Source organism: Nicotiana sylvestris, chromosome 2, assembly GCF_000393655.2.
Source record: "Nicotiana sylvestris chromosome 2, ASM39365v2, whole genome shotgun sequence".
Lineage (NCBI taxonomy): Eukaryota > Viridiplantae > Streptophyta > Magnoliopsida > Solanales > Solanaceae > Nicotiana > Nicotiana sylvestris.
Window position 1 is genome coordinate 117,604,706 of NC_091058.1, and position 19,843 is coordinate 117,624,548.

Genomic DNA, 19,843 nt, shown 5'->3' on the forward strand with positions numbered 1-19,843 from the left:
TGTTACCACGAACGATGATCTTGTTATTGAGATTTAGCTTGATTGTTTGAACTTGACCTTGATTTGTTCTTCGTTCTTGAGCTTGAACTTGATTTGTTCTTCGTTCTTGAGCTTGAACTTGATTTCTTGAACTTGAAGCCTGAAACTTGTGGAGGAATTTGCAGCGTTTGATCCACGAGCTCTTTCGTGCTTCTTGTTATAACTTCTGGTGTCTTTTCTGAGTTATGAAGACCCCTATTTATAGTTGTGGGAGGGAAGAGTTTTGATCAGAACAAACTCTTTCCGACCAATCAAATTGAAGGGTGACATGACCGCATTTGATTGACTAGAATATGTCACTTGCATACGTGGCGCGATTTCATAGGCCTTTCAGTATGACTGGACATGCCTTGTCATTTTAACACGTGGCATGGTTCTATTGGCTCTTCCGCTTGACTTGGCGTGCCACGTCGTTTGACACGTGACACCAAACTAGGCCTCTAGGAAGATGACATCTTGGGCTTAATGAAGTGGGCTTATCACTTTAGCCCAATTAAATGGACTAGCCCAATGGATTAAGAATTATTTATTTAATCCATATATATTGGACTTATATAATTAATTCAATTATATTAGCCCATAATATTTATTTGGACCAGTATATCTTGAATTTAAAATATAATCCAAATTATTTTATGTATTTAAATCCAATAAAATTTAAATGTCTGCAGGCGTGTCAAAATATAGAGTCAACTTCAAAAAATTATTTGGAACGATCCTGAACCCTAAACCCTAAACTTTGCGATTCTGAAGTTCCTACATCAAGATATAAAACTTTTGGTGAAGTCGCATAAATCTGAAACTAATGACGTATCGGAATATAGAGTCAACTTCAAAAATTTATATGGAACGATTCTGAATGTGTTTAACTCTGAATTTTGTATATGTTGTAGATCTTGAACTATAGTTTTTGATAAATCAAACGGTGTGCGATTCTGTGATTCTTACATCAAGATATAAAACTTTTGGTAAAGTCGCACAAATCTGAAACTGATGGTGCATCAGAATATAGAGCCGACTTCAAAAAATTATCTGGAATGATCCTGAATGTGTTTAACTCTAAATTTTAGATATGTTGTAGATCGTGAACTCTAGTTTCTGATAAATCAAATGGTTTGAGATTCATAGGTTCCTATATCAAGGTATAAAGCTTTTGGTAAAGTCGCACAAATCTAAAAATATCAGCATGATAGAAATTAAGGTTAATTTCAAAAAATCACCTAGGGTTATCCGCGAAGATTCTAATCCTAAATTTCGAATATGTTTTAGAACTAAAAGCCTAGCTTCTATAGAATCAAACAGACCATGATTTGGACCTTTCTACAGCAAGATATCAATTTTATACCACAAGATATACTTGCTGTAAAAGGGTGACAAAAATTGAAAAGAAAAGAAGAAGAAGTTACCTTCAACTCTTCCAAACGTCAAAGGCAGATTCAAACTCTATTATAACACCGTTTCTAGGCTCTAAGACTTCTATCGGATCCCTATTTATAAATAAATAGTGAAGGTGTTTTAATTCCTAATGTGATACAAACTTTGGTAGTTATAGGAGTCCAAGAAAGTTTAAGTATCCGAGTTCGACTGAAAGGATAAAGAGGTGTCACAAGTCCTTATTTAGTCAAAATGGTCAAAGAATTTATGGAGGCCTACATGACTACATGGAAAAGTAATAGTCTACTTTGTTTGTGGCCATTAAATTTTCTACATGAAAAATCACTCCATGATTAAATACCTCATGGTATTCACACGAATGGAGTACTTAATATTGTATGTCATCTTTTTGAATGAAAAAATGTCAGACATTTGAGAAAGACTATCTCTTCTTGGTAAAAAAAATATAGCTAAGGAGGTTCAAGAAACTCTTAAATGGTTCTTTTGGCAGTATATCCCCATGAATAAGCAAGGATACTCGTGCAAGCTTACTTGAAAAAGTTATGGCACACTACTCTTGGGATAATTACTTTAAAGTAGTGCATGAACCAACAAAAAGGGATCTTGGAAAGAAAGATATTATACTTCAAGCCTCATCTAAGAAGTGCAACAAATCTACACTCCGACAAATCTTAAAGTAGGGAGCATTTGTAGGCATATAAATTTTATTAAAATTAAATCCATAAAATAATTTGGATTATATTTTAAATTCAAAATATATTGGTCCAAATAAATACTATAGCTTAATATAATTGAATTAATTATATAAGTTCAATATATATAGATTAAATATATAAGTCTTAATCCATTGGGCTAGCCCATTTAATTGGGCTAATGTGATGAGCCCACTTCATTAAGCCCAAGATGTCATCTTCCTAGAGGCCCAGTTTGGTGCCACATGTCAAATGACGTGGTATGCCAAGTCAATCAAAAGAGCCAATGAGATCATGCCACATGTCAAAATGACAAGGCATGCCAAATCAGATTAAAAGGCTAATGAAATCGTGTCACATGTGCAAGTGACATGTTCTGACCAATCAAATGTTGTCTTGTCACTCTTCAATCTAATTGGTCAAAAAGAGTTTGTTCTTATCACAACTCTTCCATCCCACAACTATAAAAAGGGGTCTTCATAACTCAGAAAAGTGACCACAAGTTATAACAAGAAGCAAGAGAGCTCGTGGATCAAACGCCGCAAATTTCTCTACAGTTTCAAGCTTCAAGTAATCAAATTCAAGTTCAAGAAATCAAGTTCAAGCTCAAGAACGAAGAACAAATCAAGATTCAAGGAGTACGAGTACAAATCAAAGTTCGTTTTAGTTGAATTCAAAATCATTGTCCGTGGCAACTACATATTCAAGATCAAGCTCAAAGGCCCTTGAATTTATTTACTATTGGAAAGAAGAATCAGAGGATTCATAGAGATTGTATATTCAAATATTTAAAATGAAATACTACGATTGTTGCGATATTTTTCGGTCTTGATTTTATTTTCTCTACGCAAATTTATTGTCTACATACGGCATATCAAACAAAAAAGTTAAAGATCATTTTTAGCCAGAGGCCAAAACTATTTATATTTGGTAGTCGCAAAGTAGATAAAATTTATATATTTTTTGTCAACATACAAAAATATATAGATAAAAAAAATTAGGTTATACAATGTCATTTTTTAAAAAAAAAAAGTTTTTTTTAAGAAATCTTTTGATAAGTTTCTCGTGATGCGCTGAATTGGGCGGGTAAAATTCTTCTTGGGCTGATTTTGCTACGAAGCCTAACAAGCCTTATTCATCATTTAGGCTAAAAGTCCAATGTTTAGATCCAAAGCAAATCCCAGTCCAGGTCCACAAAGCTACCCGTAAATGCCACTCCGCCGCCGCAAACCACCACTAGTACTACCACCAATCACCGCCACCGCCGTTAACAACCACGGCGATAAACCATGCTGACCCAACTCCTCTCCAAACTAAACCATCAACCACCCACCACCACCATCCTCCTCCTCCTCCGCCGGAAAACTACCTCAGCTGAATACGTAGCCTCGAGAAACCGAGACCCCACTTTCGAAAAACTCATGGACAAATACAAAAACCTCTTCAAAGTCATCTCGATTCAAAACCTCATCCTCGGCACCACCACCACCAACAACGCCACCGCCTCACCCCCCGCCGTGTCCGTCGACTTCCTCAACCGCTTATCTCAGCGCCTCCATCTCAACCGCGGCGCCACCCATTTCCTCCGTAAGTACCCCCACATCTTCCACATTTTCCACCACCCCACCAAATTACAACCCTTTTGTACACTCACTGAATCCGCCCTCAAAATCACCCAACAAGAAGCTGCAGCTATCAATGCTTCTTTACCACTTGTAATCAACCGTTTAGTGCGTATGTTGTCTATGTCAGTGACTAAAACACTGCCCCTTAGAGCCATTTTCAAGGTTTTTAGGGAACTTGGTTTGCCTGATGATTTTGAGGATAGTGTAATCTTGAAAAAATCTAATCTTTTTGCACTTGTTGATAGTGGGATTGAACCAAACACTCATTTATTGAAACTTGTTGGGGATGTAATACCGAAAAGTGAGTTAGTTGCAGCTGTTGATAGTTGGAGGGTTATGGAGTGTTGTAAAGAGGATGTTGGGGTTGATAGGAATGAGATTTTGTATAGTTTTAAGCATAGTTATCCACCAGGGATGAAGTTGAGGAGGAGTTTTAAGGCAAAGGTTAAGGAATGGGAAAAGTTGAAGTACGTGGGGCCGTACGAGGCGGTGGAGATTGGGGAGAAGAGAAAGAGTAAGATTGGGACGATGGAGATGGAGAAAAGAGCTGTTGGGATTGTTCATGAGTTTTTGAGTTTGACAGTTGAGAAAATGGTTGAGGTAGAGAAGATTAGTCATTTTAGGAAATGGTTTGGGATTGATTTGAATATAAGGGACTTGTTTTTGGATCATCCAGGGATATTTTATTTGTCGACGAAAGGGTATAGGCATACAGTGTTTTTGAGGGAGGCTTATGAAAGGGGATGCTTGATTGAACCGAACCCGGTGTATGAGGCTAGGAGGAAGCTATTTGATCTTGTTATTTTGGGACGGCGTGGATTGTCTAGAGGTCACTCTGAGCCAACGAGCGTGAGACAGGGTGACGATGGTATTGACGAGTTGAAGACTGATTCAGATGAAGATTGAATGCAGGGATGCTTTGCAATTGCTAAAGGCCTGATGGAAAGGATCATAGAAAGTCAAGAAGCATTGAACAAAATGCTTAGCAGTGAAAATGGAGGTAAGAATAGAGAACACGAGTGCTGGATTGTTCATTTACTCTGAGGTAGATTTCAAATCTTTTGATTCAAACGCACAAGAATTGTTTTCGTTTAATTTCAGTTGGATTACAGCATTCTAGTCCGTGGATTTCAGCATATTCATGTAATTATGCCTCAAATACCAAACTAGTTAGGGACGGCTATATGAATCCTACATATCCATTCGACTTTACTTGGGCTCATTTCATTCTTTTTTGGCTCATTTCATTACAACATATCCTTTTATACTATCAAAAACTAAATTCCCTCTTTTCATGGCTCCCTGTCATGTCTTTTAGAGGCAGAAATAAGTTAAATATATCTCATTTGTTCTGTACTGTATGATCATATGTTTCTTTATGTCTTATGATCAAGAAAACTAATCTTATCACTTGAGGTCGGTCTAACTTAACTAAGAAACCCGACAGAATGCATAAAATCTTATGCACATGAAACTCACGCACCAGACATGAATGCATGTCTTAGGAATGAAATGAAGGCCTTCAGTGTTTAGCGACCTTTTAACTAATATGATAGGATGGTATGATCTTTGAGAGTTTGCATATATAGCAAGTTCGAGTTGAAAGATAGATGCAACTATGCGAGTATTATTTGAATACATTATATCCACGTGCATCCATGTTTCATTGACAAAACAGTCCATAGCAGTCATGCTGTGAACTTTCCCTGTTGGAAAAGAAGCTATTAGCTGCATATCTGGTCCATTGATTTTGTTCTATTTGTTAACTTCCAGGGAGATGAGTAACATCCATATTAGCAGAGACCAACTTCAGCGAGTGAGATGAATTATCCTCCACATTAGCATAGAGGCTTGCGTTTGAGGAAATGAGGCCGAGTTTCAATTACTGATTACACTGTTATAAGGCTGCAAAATTTGCTGCTTTATAATGGATGACGTGGTGGTTGCAAGTGAATGTTGAGTATCACTGATACTTTAAGAGAGTTACTCGATTTAGAACTTGTGGTCTTTGGGTGAAGCTACACAGGCCGTAATGCTTGCAGTGCCCTGCCTTTTGAACAATGCACGACTGTTTTTGATTGTTGCAAATCTATCTAGCCAAGCTGTTTTGTAACTTCTACAAGTTTTGTGAAGGTGGGGAAGCCAGCGAATGGAATCGGAGCATTCATTGTATCATCTTGGAAAAAGAAGTCCAAATCCTGCATGCATGATCTGGGAGCTGGAGACAGGCCAAGTGAAATTATGTATCTTACTTGCTTACTAATTATCTTGGTTTCTTAGGCATTAACTGCAAGTTGTGTTGTATATTACTCACAAGTTTCTGGGTCCGTGGTTTCTCCTTTTTTATGAATGTGTTGAATTGTAAGCTGATATTAGTTGAAGAAGAATGTATATTAAATTTATGAAATTTGGTTTGGAAATTGGAATGCTGCACAAATGCATTAAGCTTTCTTATCAACCTTTAAAAGTAGCAGAATTAAATCAAACAATCACAAATTGCATGCTGTTTCTTAGATGCCAGATGGTTAAAGCTCTTTGGGCCATATACAGCATACAGCTTAGTTTCCACCTCAATGTCAAAAAGTAGAGAAACGTGCTAATTTCTTAGTTGAATATTTTTAGCGGAGGTGTATGCAACAGGTGTTTTTACCTGAGCACTTAATGCAAGATCTTCACCTTAAAGTAAAAGATAGGGTGAGGTGACAGTTCAATGAGCATTAATGCTTCTTTGGCATCAGAGAAGTTTCGCCAAAACCCAAGGTAATAAATAATGAATGGTATACAAGCCCAACGGCAATTTAGGTGTCCATCTCCATGCACATGTAGAACCTGGAAGTAAATGGCAGATGATGCTTTCATCCTTTCTTCTCTCTCTTAATACAAGTTCCATCATTAACCAGTGTTTGTTTCTTTATGGTATGTGTGGTTAAAATCCAAACCCTCTGCTAAGCTGGAACAATGGCAAACACATGGGAGTATGTGTCAACTTTGTTTAGTAATACATATACGTATACAAAAAATTACTTTGCATGCATAAAATTCCAGACCATTAACTTTAAATCTTGGATTTTGCCGGTTGGCTGATCAAAACAGTAAGCATTCAGGAAGTCATAAAATCACTAGTTACTGGTTTTGAACCGTTGAATTTTCTGAAGACACGCCTGAGCTCTTTCCAAGACAACATCAATCCTACTCCTCTTTGTACAACTCACAGGATCCAGCACTACTTTTTGCAGTTTCTTCTTATTGGGTTCTTGATTTCCCTGACTACCATTGCTTCCATTTTTCCTCTTCCTGTTGCTTGATGACTCTATTCAGACCCCAGCACAGAAACTCAAACATCAGCAGAGCAAACTAACTTAAAAATTGTAATACGCAAACATAGACGTATTCAGGATTTAAAACTAGTGAATGGAGATTCCCATTACATGCATCTACAGTCAATGGCATTAAGTATTAAAAAACTAACAGAGTATTTCAAAAAGTGCATGAATGCCACAAGATTCAAGATTGCAACCTAAAAACAAATTTTGAGCCACCTACGCCGCTACACAATGTTATCTATGACACGACTTATATATACACGAAAAAGAATTGGTTTAAATTACCATAGTTATACAGTATAATTTACTGACAAAAGGAATTCGATTGAACCCCACTTGGACCATGTATCTCAAAAATGTCACGGGTTCAAATCCTGTCCTCAAAAGGTGGCATGCCTATATTTGCCTGAGAACTCTTGTTATAGGCGAACGTAACCAAGGGTAGATGTCTATCCCAACAACCTCGAAAATCAAGGGATTACCTCCGTATAGCCTCCAATGTCTTGGATGGTCCTCTTAGACTGGCCATCGGTCTGAGGATGGAAGGCTGTGCTCGGCCGTGCCCACAATTTTTGGTGGAAAAGTGTGCATACATGGTCTCACTATATAAATTTCAAATATTTTCAACTATATACATTAAGTTCGAGCTAAATACAACGGGTTAAGTAGAATTCACTATCAAAGGAACATATGATAGCATAAACAAAAAGAAGAAAATACCTTGAGTAGCAGCAGAGGTGGAAGGAACAGAATCAGAGTTGTTGGATTCAAGAAAAGTGATGAAGGATCTGAGCTCCAACTTCAGATACTCAAATTTGTTTGGGTGCTGATCTTCTAAAATTTCCAGTTCTTCTTTTGCTTGTTCTATCATATTAATGTTCGTTTTTGCTGAGCCAAACACATTCCATGATGTTGACGGCCATTCCATTTTTTCCTTTTTTTGCTTAGAACTCTCAGGGAAATGAAAAGACAAAAGAAGAGCAAAAGCCGGAAAGTTCGAATTCATTAATAAATGAGTTTGTTCCTTTGTTTTTAAATCCAACTCCTCGTACAGTGTCAACTGACCATAAAGCGCGACATGAAAAGGTTTTATGTCCGTTTCTCGATATTGTAAACGCTTCGTTCCTGTACCCACTATGAAGTGGAGTGTACATGCTGCATTTTCTAGTTTAATACACCTTGGTTTCTCATTAAATTATATTTAATTAAAAATTAAAATTAATACTCATTTCATTGTTTGATACACCATTGGTGTAAGAGCCCGTTTGGCCAAGCTGCCAAAATCTGCTTATTTTGAAAAGAACTTTTTTTCAGAAGTACTTTTTTTAAAAGTACTTTTTAAAAAAAAAATGTTTGTGTTTAGCCAATTCATTTAAGAAGTATTTTTTGCAACATTTGGTAAATAAATTATGTTTGACCAATTTTTTAAAAAAATGTTTTTGAGTGTCAAATTACCAAAAAGAATAGTACCAAGGTCTTATAATTCTTTTAAATAGAAAACTGAACTTAAATATTTATCATAAGAAACTTTTATTATTATTTTTATTTGATTTGATTAAAATATAAAACATAAAGTAAACAAACATATTAAAAATTCAAATCAATTTAACATATATAGTTATACCAAAGCATATGCTATTATCTAGTATAATTACTTATTTTTATATGATGATTTGAATAATTAAAATAACCCCATTCAGTATAAATTAAAAGTCTATCCACGAATTACTATATATTGATAATCCATCATAAAATAATAAGTAAAGTCACTCACACATGATAATATTTCTCAACAATTTTATCTCTACTTCTATCACACAACGCCTCCATATTAGTAGAAGACTTGGCTCGCATTTCTAAAGGAATATCAGAAGGCTCATCTCCTTCATCAATCTATGCAGTAATGTCTTCATTAGCATAGTAGTTGAATTTTGTATCGATAGATGAATGTCGTCGAACGAAATTATGTATAGCCATGGTATTTGTAACTAGATGACTATGAGTGTCAAACTTGAAAGATGGTGTTGAGCGTAAAATAGAAATAATTTTAAATATATAAAAATCGTAAAAGAAATAGTTAAGTATGCTTAAATTCTAATTCAAAAAGAGTAACTAATTATTAACAACACATAATGTATAATTTATTTTTTAAAAAATTTAAATTAAAAAAAAAATAATTATTACCTAACCTTACTAACCTTGTCCCAAAATGCCAAGCGGCCTATTGCGAGGCTACCATTTGACTTAATGTGGATGCATTTTCTTCTTCTTTTGATAGTATATAAATAGATTATGCAATGTAATTGTAGATTTATTACCTATTTGTAGGTCACTTTCACAAATTAGATTTGATAACTGTTTTAAAGATTCGGGAACTAACGACATATTATAGAAGAAATTATAAATGATTATTTGTAGGAAGAGAATTGATAATCCAAAGAAGGATGCAGATAATTTGTTTTAGTGTGAAAAAGAAGATAATTTGGAAAGTTACAAGACATTACACAAAGAAAAAAATTAAAAACAAGAAATGTCAATAAAAAAATTGGAAAGTTACAATATGATTCATATAGATATCTTTAATTTTAATAGAATGGTAAAAACTAGAAACAAAAATGAAAAGAAAAAACTTAAATTAATAGGGGATAATTTTGATAATATAAATTTATGATGAGGATAATTTTGTCTTGAATAAATTAATTTTCTACTTCTGCTTCTGCTTCTTGGAAGAAGCTAGAATTTTCTGCTTCTTCCCAAAAGCAGAAAAACTGTTTCTGCTGCTGGCCAAAAGTACTTTTCTGTATTGGTCAAACAGTTCAAATTTTTTAAAAAGTACTTTTTTTTCCCTCCCAAAGCTTGGCCAAACAAGCTCTAATTCTTTTTGTACTATTAGGTCATCCAACGATATATACATTTAAGTTTGCTTAAAATGTGAGATTTGTAATCTTAAAAATAAAATAGGTTATTTGCTACAACAGATAAAAGTGACACGATGATAGTAAAATTTTCTTACGCTTTTGATGCGCCGCATGTCTAATAGGAGCAATTCTTTGTTCTAAAGAATAAAGTGACTAGGTACACATTGCAATATTAGGGGCAATTGACTCTTATAATATCAATTGCATATAGTTCCAATTTAGATAGAATAACCTAACAACCTCTAAACTTGCACCAAATTTTTAAGTCGATTATCAAATTTACGAGTGTTTTACTTTAACACCTCTATTTGATAAACTTACTATGAATAAACACATTTGATTATAGATTATAGATTATGCTTATGTGTCGAAGATGTAGCTAATATGGCAAAAGTGCATGCCAGTTACACTTGTGAATCGTGTATATACGACAATTTTGATAAAAGCAAATTACTAAAATTACAAACAATAAATAAAAATGACAAGGAAAAGGCGGGAAAAAAAAAAAACCTCCTTTCTAGGTACTTTTGGAGAAGTTTGGGATGTCCCATAATGTAAAAAAGTCGTAAAAACTCGGACGGTGTGGGTAGAAGTGAACATTAGACCTAAAATCTTACCTCAGAAAAATAATCTTTACGTCTTTGAAGTACAACTTACTTGCTGCTAGTAGAACTATCGCTAAAATTCTAAGTGTCGTTTGGTAAGGTGTATAAGAACAGTGCGAAATAAGGTATATTAGTAATGCATGTATTAGTACTGCAAGCATTAGATATGCAGATATTATTCTTATCTACCGTTTGGTGTGGTATATTTAAATTATAATGCATTACATAATTTTTAATAAAAATAGTTATTTACAAAAATGCTCTCTTTATTCTCTAGTTTTAAGAGACTTTAAGGATAATTTTTTCTTTAACCATACTAATGCATGCATTAATAGTCATGGTATTACTAATGCCATCGTTTTCTATGCATTACTTATACATAGGATAATACCAAGTATGATGTATAACTAATACAAGTATTGATTATACACAAGTTGAAAAAATGTACCAAGTAAGGTATTATGAATGCATAGAGTTAATGCTTACATTATTTTTTCTAATACCTCCTATCAAACGACCCCTAAGATTATATAGTATCAATTATTTGTTAAAACTTTATGTGAAAGGTCAAACTACGACGATATAACTTATGTCGGATATGGTTTGTTTTAGCTCATTTCTAATCTATAGAAGAGAGAAGAGGAGGTCGACCAAGGGCATCATAGTCATTTCAAATATATTACTACACTGTTGCTCGTATACTAGGCTCGAAAGCTTGCCTGTGTGTTCTTAGTACAGAAAAAACTTAACTAAGGTGGTCTGTAGCTAAGCTATTAATTAAATGCACTACTTGATTATTGTTATTAATACCAAGGCTATTAATGCATGCATTAACACGATTAAAGACAAAATTATCCTTAAAGTCTCTTAAAGCTAAAGAATATAGATGACATTTTTGTAAACAACTAATTTTTTTAAAAATTATGCGATGCATTTTAGTTTTTAATATACCACACCAAATAGTGTATAAAAAATAATCTATGTATAACTAATGTTTGCATTACTAACCCATGCATTATTAATACACTCTATTCAGTATTATTCTTATATACCCTATCAAACGACCCCTTAATATTTTTTCAATAAGTACCTTTAACTAAAAAAAATAATCTTTTTGGTAATTTTATAATTCAAACGTTCATTTGATTAAAGCTATAGTAACATACATTTATATATAACAATTGTTTTATCTCCTTAAGAAACATTATTTCATTTGTGTATTTATGGACTATTTCAGGTAAAGAAGATCTTTTAATAAATAAAAAATTGGCGATAATTTATGTAGATTTATATTCAGATGTTCTTATATTATTATAATTGATACCATTTTATACAAGTGTTCATTAAATTGTAATTTCAATTGGAATAGTTTATAAAATTAGGAAAAAAAAATACTTAGGAATAAAATATAATTTCAAGTCCCTTTTTTATTATAGAATATTGATGTTCAAATTGTATAATAAGGATTCACTCTCTAAAACATGTCTGAGAACAATTTAAATTAAAAATTAAGACAATTAATTTGGGATTTTTTTTCTTTTAAAAATTATTATATATTAAGAAGCATGAGAAATATCATTATGCATGATTATATTTCTCCCTCTATGATCGAAGTTAGTTGGGTACTTCCTCTATTCAATAAGAATTTTATATTATATAAATTTCAAAATACATAAATATACAATTAACTAATTTTAAAAAGGCTCAACAAATAATTATAGTGAAGAAAGTTGTATTACACTCCCTAAATAGTATGTCAATCAAATACAAAGAAACTAGAATAAACTATAATGCTTCAATTAAGGTCAATTGAATTAGTATTTAGTGGGATCGAAAAAATAATTTATTTTTAATAAATTATTTAAATATGTCATTAAACTATAATAAAAATATAAATTTTCTAGTTAAAAATTCTTAATAATTAAAAATCGATTACTATGTCAAAGAACCAAAATAACACCTTTTCTTCAACTATTTGGGAATAAAATTAATATATTTTATTATTAAAATTTTGATTAGTATAAAAGGAAAAAGTAATATATTAACACAACTGAAAATACTAAAAGAGTAAAACTATATATTTTTCAATTTAAACAATGAGAAAATACATCATAACTTATTTTTCAACTGACTTTTAATCATTATTTTATTGTCAATTTTAAGTTTGGTGATGCAGAACTTTTTTTAAAAATAAAAAAGTGTAGAACCTATGTAGAGACACTCTAAATTGTATTTAAAGTATTGTATAATCTTGTATAATAAAGTGTCTGACTTCGACAGGTAATTATGGTTCTATACGTTATTACACAAAAATCTATTTTCTTTCTTCTTTTCCCAAAGGCATACAAAGTGTGTAATTAATAATATACCAAAAAATATTAAAAGAAAACAAGGAGAGAAAAAAAAGAGATTTTTTCATTCCTATACCATATATGAAACCTTATTACCAAAAATGTGCATAGTTTCTTATTTACCTGCCCTGTCCACATTTTTTCTACAGTTATATACCAATCATTAAATACTAATTAATAGTAGCTGAATATTCCTAATTTGTCGAGCTAAAATTGAGGAACAGAATATTCTAAAAAGATTTGGCGTAAATCAGATCAAATCATATTCTTCCAGATATTCCTATTTAGGCGCGCTACAATTATGGAAGTAAATATTCTTCCAGATATTTTCCACCATTGATAGCCATTAAAAAGCTTGAAAGCTTTGAATTCAAATTTGAGTTTTCAAAAATTATTATTTTTATGGATTGGGTGTTGTTGAAAATAATCGGGAATATGGTTTGGAGTTTATATCTCAATTTTGAGGGGTTTTGGTAAAGATTAGACTTGGTTTTGACTGAATTTCAGATTAAAACTCGACGAAGAAGAAGAAGAAGAAGAAGAAGAAGAAGAAGAAGAAGACATATTGCAGAAATTGTAGATTATTTGTATTCTGATTGTAAATGCTTTATTTTCTGTTTTCACAAATAAAAAACGGCTAAAACTCCTACAAATCTTCTGAAAAAACGCAATTATGTAAAAAATTACAATTATGCTACAATTGGATGGGAATTGGGATATAAAAATTCAATGTATCTAGTTTGTAGATATTTTGTAGATAAATTGTAGATTATTTGTATTCTGATTGTAGATGCTTTGTTTTCTGTTTTCACAAATAAAAAACGACTAAAACTTCTACAAATCTTCTGCAAAAAAACACAATTACGTCGAAAATGCCAATTATGCTACAATCGAATGGGAATTGGGATATTAAAATTCAATGTACCCAGTTTGTAGATATTTTGTAGATAAATTGTAGATTATTTGTATTCTGATTGTAGATGCTTTGTTTTCTGTTTTCACAAATCCAAAACGACTAAAACTCCTACAAAATCTTCTACAAAAAATGCAATTATGTCGAAAATCCAATTAAGCTACAATTGAATGGGGATTGGGATATTAAAATTCAATGCACCCAGTTTGTAGATATTTTGTAGATAAATTGTAGATTATTTGTATTCTGATTGTAGATGCTTTGTTTTCTGTTTTCACAAATCAAAAACGACTAAAACTTCTACAAATCTTCTGCAAAAAACAGTCTACAATTTATCTACAATTTTCTACAATTTATCTACAATTTCTGCAATATGTCTTATTCTTCTTCTTCTTCTTCTTCGAGTTTCAATCTGAAATTCAGCCAAAATCAAGTCTAAATCTTCACCAAAACCCCTCAAAATTGAGATATAAACTCCAAAACATATTCCCAATTATTTATTACAACACCCAATCAAAACAAATAATGATTTTTGAAAACCCAAATTTGAATTCAAAGCTTCAAAGCTTTTTAATGGCTGTCAATGGTGGAATTGCTGCTCTCTTGTCTCTTTGAAGGTTTGTTCTTCTTCATTGAGAAAATTTGAAGCTGAAGGTAAATGTGTGTATGAACTTTGAAGATTTGACTTCAATTTTGATGAACTTTGTTGTTCTTCATTGATGAACTTCAACTGGAGTAAAATGGGGAACCAACTTTGTTGAAAGATTTCTTCAATTTTCTGTGAATTTAGAGGGAGAATTTGATTTCAGAAGATGAAAAATAGTAAAAAGAACGTGGGTATGGGTAAAACGTGGGTGAGACTGAGGGGTTAGGAGAGAGAAATGTGCAGATTCATTTAATTAATTATGGTATAGAATTGGTAATTTGGTATACTAAGTGTAATTAAGTCAAACCTTAAACATTGAGGGTAATAAGGTTTCTTATGTGTCACAGGAATGTAAAAATTCCAAAAAAAAAAGCAATAATTGGGCCCGTGCATCGCACAACGCACGGGTACATCATCTAGTCTTAACCAGAAAAGCTAATTAAATCAGCAATTCATTCATCAAATCAAGTCCATTGTAATAGTCGAAGATCGAAAGTTTACAATTTTCCTTTCGAAAATTCTGATTTCTCCTTCTTCTTTCTGCAATGTTTTAACAACAAAAAAAAAGCAGTAAGTATGATTTATTACTGTTCTTTGCGTTTGTTGTCACTGAGTTTGAAGTACCGTTATACCAGTGAGGATAATCCATTCTATCCTTGGAGGAAATAATCCTAAACCTCGGGTACTAGGAGAGAATTAAGTTCCTTAAGGGAACACTGTGAATTTAGTGAGCTCGAAATAATTCTGATTTTATAGCATTTTTATTTTTGAGCATATTTTCGAATATAGATTACTAACGGAATGACCCGGTGTCACTTCTACTGAAAAGAATAGTCAATCTAAAATTGCCTACCACATTTTGTCCAAACAAGAGCCCACAATCTCTCCAAGTGTATATATGGTTAAACTCCAGACTTTATTATATAATGTCTGCTAATTATAAACATGAGCTATTAGAACTTCTTTCTAATTTCCATCACATCATATCCAAATAGCCATAAGTCATTTACTCTAGAGACTTCATGAATGACCAAGTACGTACTACAAAAGCATCACAACAAAATTCCAAATAAAGTAGTACTAGAAACATCTTCAAAGCCTATATAAACTAACTCTATTATAACATTCTTACCATCTTTCCCTCCAAAAGCAGCTAACTGCCATTAACTTCCCAAAGTGCACACTACATACATAAACACATAAATCTGAGCTGAGAAAATGAAAATGTCTCCTGCCCTTTCTTTGTTTGTCACTCAATTTCCCCTATGCAAATCCCAAGATTTTTCTAAGGATACTCACAATCCTAAAATCTCCAATAAAGAAACCCCATGTCAAAAATCATATTCAGACGCCAGAATAAACAGGAGGAAGCTGTTGGGTACTAGTGGTTTGAGCCTTGTAGCAGGGACTTTGGCTAAACCAGCAAGAGCAGAAACTGAAGCACCAATTGAAGCAACATCAAGTAGAATGTCATATTCAAGATTCTTGGAATACTTGAATCAAGGTGCTGTGAAAAAAGTTGATTTCTTTGAGAATAGTGCTGTTGCTGAGATATTCAATCCTGCTCTTAACAAAGTCCAGAGAGTTAAAGTTCAGTTGCCAGGATTGCCACCAGAATTGGTGAGAAAACTTAGAGAGAAGGATGTAGATTTTGCTGCTCATCTCCCTGAAATGAATGTCATAGGACCACTTCTTGATTTACTTGGGAATTTAGCTTTTCCATTGATATTGCTTGGCTCTTTGCTGTTGAGAAGCTCTTCTTCAAATACCCCTGGTGGGCCAAACTTGCCTTTTGGATTAGGAAGGTATGTGTTGAATATAGCTTCTGTTACTGCTGATTTACTAAAATAATAATACTACCAGGAGTTCATGGGTTCGAGCCGTGAAAACGGCCTCTTGCAGAAATACAGAGTAAGACTACATAAAAGAGATTCTTTGTGGTTCGGCCCTTCCCCGGACCCCGTGCATAGCGGGAAGCCCATTTTTTAGTAGTAAGAGTAGTCTACTTTGTTTGAACTTAAATTTCGGTTAGATATTGTAGGTTGTTGCTATATTTTAGATTTTTCAATATTTTATAAATCTGCGTATTTTATTTTCAAGTTGGCTATTTAAATCGCTTTATAGTTAATAAAACTTAGGAGAGACAATTTCAATCATTCTTTTAATTTTTTTTGCTGCTCCATCTCTTTAAGAAACCCAGCGGTATGCTATAATAGAAATTCCATAAACATGATCAAGATTGAACATTATGTCTGGTGAAGTGATCTTCAACAACTAATAATAACTAGTAGTACTTGTTTGTGAATAATGCAGGAGCAAAGCCAAATTCCAGATGGAACCAAATACAGGAGTAACATTTGATGATGTGGCTGGAGTAGATGATGCAAAGCAAGATTTTCAAGAGATTGTTGAGTTCTTGAAAACCCCAGAAAAGTTTGCTGCAGTTGGGGCAAAGATACCAAAGGGAGTTCTCTTAGTAGGGCCACCAGGGACAGGGAAGACATTGCTAGCTAAGGCGATCGCCGGAGAAGCAGAGGTTCCGTTCTTATCTCTCTCTGGTTCAGAGTTCGTTGAGATGTTTGTTGGTGTGGGAGCTTCTAGAGTTAGGGACTTATTCAACAAGGCAAAGCAAAATTCACCTTGTTTAGTCTTTATTGATGAGATTGATGCTGTTGGGAGGCAAAGAGGAACTGGTATTGGTGGTGGAAATGATGAAAGAGAGCAGACACTTAACCAACTTCTCACTGAAATGGATGGTTTTACTGGAAACACTGGAGTCATTGTCATTGCTGCTACTAATAGGCCTGAAATTCTTGATCAAGCTTTGCTTCGACCTGGAAGATTTGATAGGCAGGTATGAAATGAGCTTTTGATTGTAAAATTCCAATACAGTTTCCAGAATCACTTCACTGATATTGATGTTACATCCATTTTGTGATACACTAGGTAAGTGTTGGACTGCCTGATATAAGAGGAAGGGAAGAAATATTGAAGGTTCATAGTAACAATAAGAAGCTTGATAAAGATGTATCTTTAAGTGTTATTGCAATGAGAACACCAGGATTCAGTGGTGCAGATCTTGCAAACCTCATGAATGAAGCTGCCATTCTAGCTGGAAGAAGAGGAAAAGATAAGATTACCTCGAAAGAGATTGATGATTCCATCGATAGAATTGTTGCTGGAATGGAAGGAACCAAGATGACAGATGGAAAGAATAAGATTTTGGTAGCATATCATGAAGTTGGACATGGTGTCTGCGCGTAAGTTAACGATCATTTCTTCCCCTCATTGTTTTCGTTTATACTAGATTATATTACATGAAGCAAAAAAAGGGAGTAATTTGCTACTTATTTGTTTTTTCAACTAACATCAAGTGTTCAATATGTCAGGCAGTGTTTAGATGAAAAAACCGGACAAATTTAAGAAGCTGTCAAAGTATTCAGACTTTTTGTTTGTTATTTGTAATCAAAAGACACTGTACTAAAGAGTGAGTTCTTGCGCTTGTAGGACATTGACTCCTGGTCATGATGCAGTACAGAAAGTTACATTGATCCCAAGAGGGCAAGCTCGCGGTCTTACATGGTTTATTCCTGGTGAAGATCCGACCTTGATCTCTAAGCAGCAACTTTTTGCTAGAATAGTTGGAGGCTTAGGAGGTAGAGCAGCAGAGGAAATAATTTTTGGTGAAGCAGAAATCACTACTGGTGCAGCTGGAGACTTGCAACAAATAACTCAAATAGCAAGACAAGTACTTACTTATTTGGCACATCTTCTTGTTACACCAAATAAGGAAAAAAGAACATAGTCGAATACTAGTATTAACTTGTTAATGTTTATATCTTGAGCAGATGGTGACAATGTTCGGGATGTCTGAGATAGGACCATGGGCGTTAACTGATCCTGCAACACAAAGTGGTGACTTGGTGCTGAGAATGCTGGCGAGGAATCAAATGTCAGAGAAACTAGCAGAAGACATTGATGCAGCTGTAAGGCACATAATTGAGAGAGCATATGAAGTTGCAAAGAACCACATAAGGAACAACAGGGAGGCAATCGACAAATTAGTGGACGTGCTGCTAGAAAAGGAGACTCTTACAGGAGATGAGTTCAGAGCTATACTCTCTGAATTCACTAATATCCCATCAGCTAACATAAACAGTAAACCTATTAGAGAACTGATTGAGGCCTAAGCAAAATTACTTCCAATGTACAGCTGCAGAAACTATCAACTTTCACCAGATTGTACATGTGTAGTGTAGTGCAGAAAGCTTGAGCAATGTAATATAATCGGTTAAATTTCATATAGCAAGAACAGCAGGTCAGTTGCACCAGAACAATTTTGAGCTACCAACTTCCAGCCGATTCATCCTTTCATAAAACAAACTTATAAAACTTAGATAACATATACCGTACACACCCTTTATACCTGAAAAGCCAAAGGATTATACATCTTTATTTTCTTGGAAGTTCAACGAAACAAGATTTTAAAAAAAAGAAGGCTATAATCATATGATAGGGAAAATTATTGGATGATGAGACGCCTGGTGCAAAGGGTACAGTAATATCTGCGCTTAGTCTTGAAATAAAGAGGGACAAAGCAGAATCTCCACTGGCTCTCCATGTCCAAGGCTTGAACCAACCCTCCACAGTAAGGACATGCCCCTGGAGCTGCCTGTCTTTGTAATACCCTCTCATCTTCATCACATACAAACACCAAACACATCTCAAACTTCTTTTTATAGCTTCCTTTCTCTATGAAAAAGGCAGCAGGACCGCAAATTACCCAATCTGACGCGGGAGGTAACCGAACAGTGAGTACAATCTAAACAGTTAACGAAGATCCATAGGAGGGAAAGTCTGATGCCAGCACCGCCTTAACACCAGCTCCAACAGCATGTATTTAAGTTGTGTATATACAAGATTTACAGCAAAACTTGCAGGTTGGCAATAAAGAGCTTAGATCACTAGGAATAATCAAGATATGGCAGAACAGAATAGTCACAATGGTGGGGTTGTTGGGTCAAGAAAAAAGGAGATTTATATTCAAAGATATGAGAATCTAGAAAATGCTAGTTATATCTCGAATAAAAGGACTTAAGTACAAAACGTGTTGACGTCTTCAAGCTTTTATTTATGCTTCTGGATAAAACTTTCTTTTCCTTTTCTCTTTTAAACAATAACGAAACCAGATACTTTTCTTTCCAACACAACAAATAATACAAGTTGATACAGAAATAAGGGAAAACTGGTTTTTTATCTTTTCTTTTTCTTCCATGCTTACTTTTCAGCTTTTAGAACTTGACTTCTAACATGGAGATCAACATATTTTGTTCACA

The 19,843-nt window shown here is 33.8% G+C and overlaps 4 protein-coding genes across 6 annotated transcripts; 2 read left to right on the forward strand and 2 right to left on the reverse strand.

The window, feature by feature from the left end:
• Positions 1 to 3,266: 3,266 nt before the first annotated feature.
• Positions 3,267 to 6,171, forward strand: LOC104240890 (protein ROOT PRIMORDIUM DEFECTIVE 1). Of its 3 annotated transcripts, none has more exons than XM_070168165.1 (2): positions 3,267 to 4,796; positions 5,525 to 6,171. In XM_070168165.1, exon 1 carries the CDS (start codon positions 3,416 to 3,418, stop codon positions 4,655 to 4,657), a length of 1,242 nt encoding a protein of 413 aa, XP_070024266.1. In that variant the 5' UTR covers positions 3,267 to 3,415; the 3' UTR covers positions 4,658 to 4,796; positions 5,525 to 6,171. The 3 variants fall into 3 exon arrangements, with proteins under 3 accessions (XP_070024266.1, XP_070024265.1, XP_070024267.1); XM_070168164.1 differs by having other exon boundaries at positions 3,267 to 4,751; XM_070168166.1 differs by having other exon boundaries at positions 3,267 to 4,751; positions 5,885 to 6,171.
• Positions 6,172 to 6,609: 438 nt separating this feature from the next.
• Positions 6,610 to 8,046, reverse strand: LOC104240891 (uncharacterized). The gene is made up of 2 exons (XM_009795789.2): positions 7,795 to 8,046; positions 6,610 to 7,061 (listed from the first exon to the last, which is right to left on the reverse strand). Exons 1-2 carry the CDS (start codon positions 8,000 to 8,002, stop codon positions 6,871 to 6,873), a joined length of 399 nt encoding a protein of 132 aa, XP_009794091.1. The 5' UTR covers positions 8,003 to 8,046; the 3' UTR covers positions 6,610 to 6,870.
• Positions 8,047 to 15,670: 7,624 nt separating this feature from the next.
• On the forward strand, positions 15,671 to 18,697 carry LOC104240893 (ATP-dependent zinc metalloprotease FTSH 6, chloroplastic). The gene is made up of 5 exons (XM_009795792.2): positions 15,671 to 16,312; positions 16,821 to 17,361; positions 17,454 to 17,767; positions 18,015 to 18,255; positions 18,356 to 18,697. Exons 1-5 carry the CDS (start codon positions 15,726 to 15,728, stop codon positions 18,695 to 18,697), a joined length of 2,025 nt encoding a protein of 674 aa, XP_009794094.1. The 5' UTR covers positions 15,671 to 15,725.
• Positions 18,698 to 18,763: 66 nt separating this feature from the next.
• On the reverse strand, positions 18,764 to 19,529 carry LOC104240892 (uncharacterized). The gene has a single exon (XM_009795790.2). It carries the CDS (start codon positions 19,228 to 19,230, stop codon positions 19,030 to 19,032), a length of 201 nt encoding a protein of 66 aa, XP_009794092.1. The 5' UTR covers positions 19,231 to 19,529; the 3' UTR covers positions 18,764 to 19,029.
• Between the last annotated feature and the right edge of the window lie 314 nt (positions 19,530 to 19,843).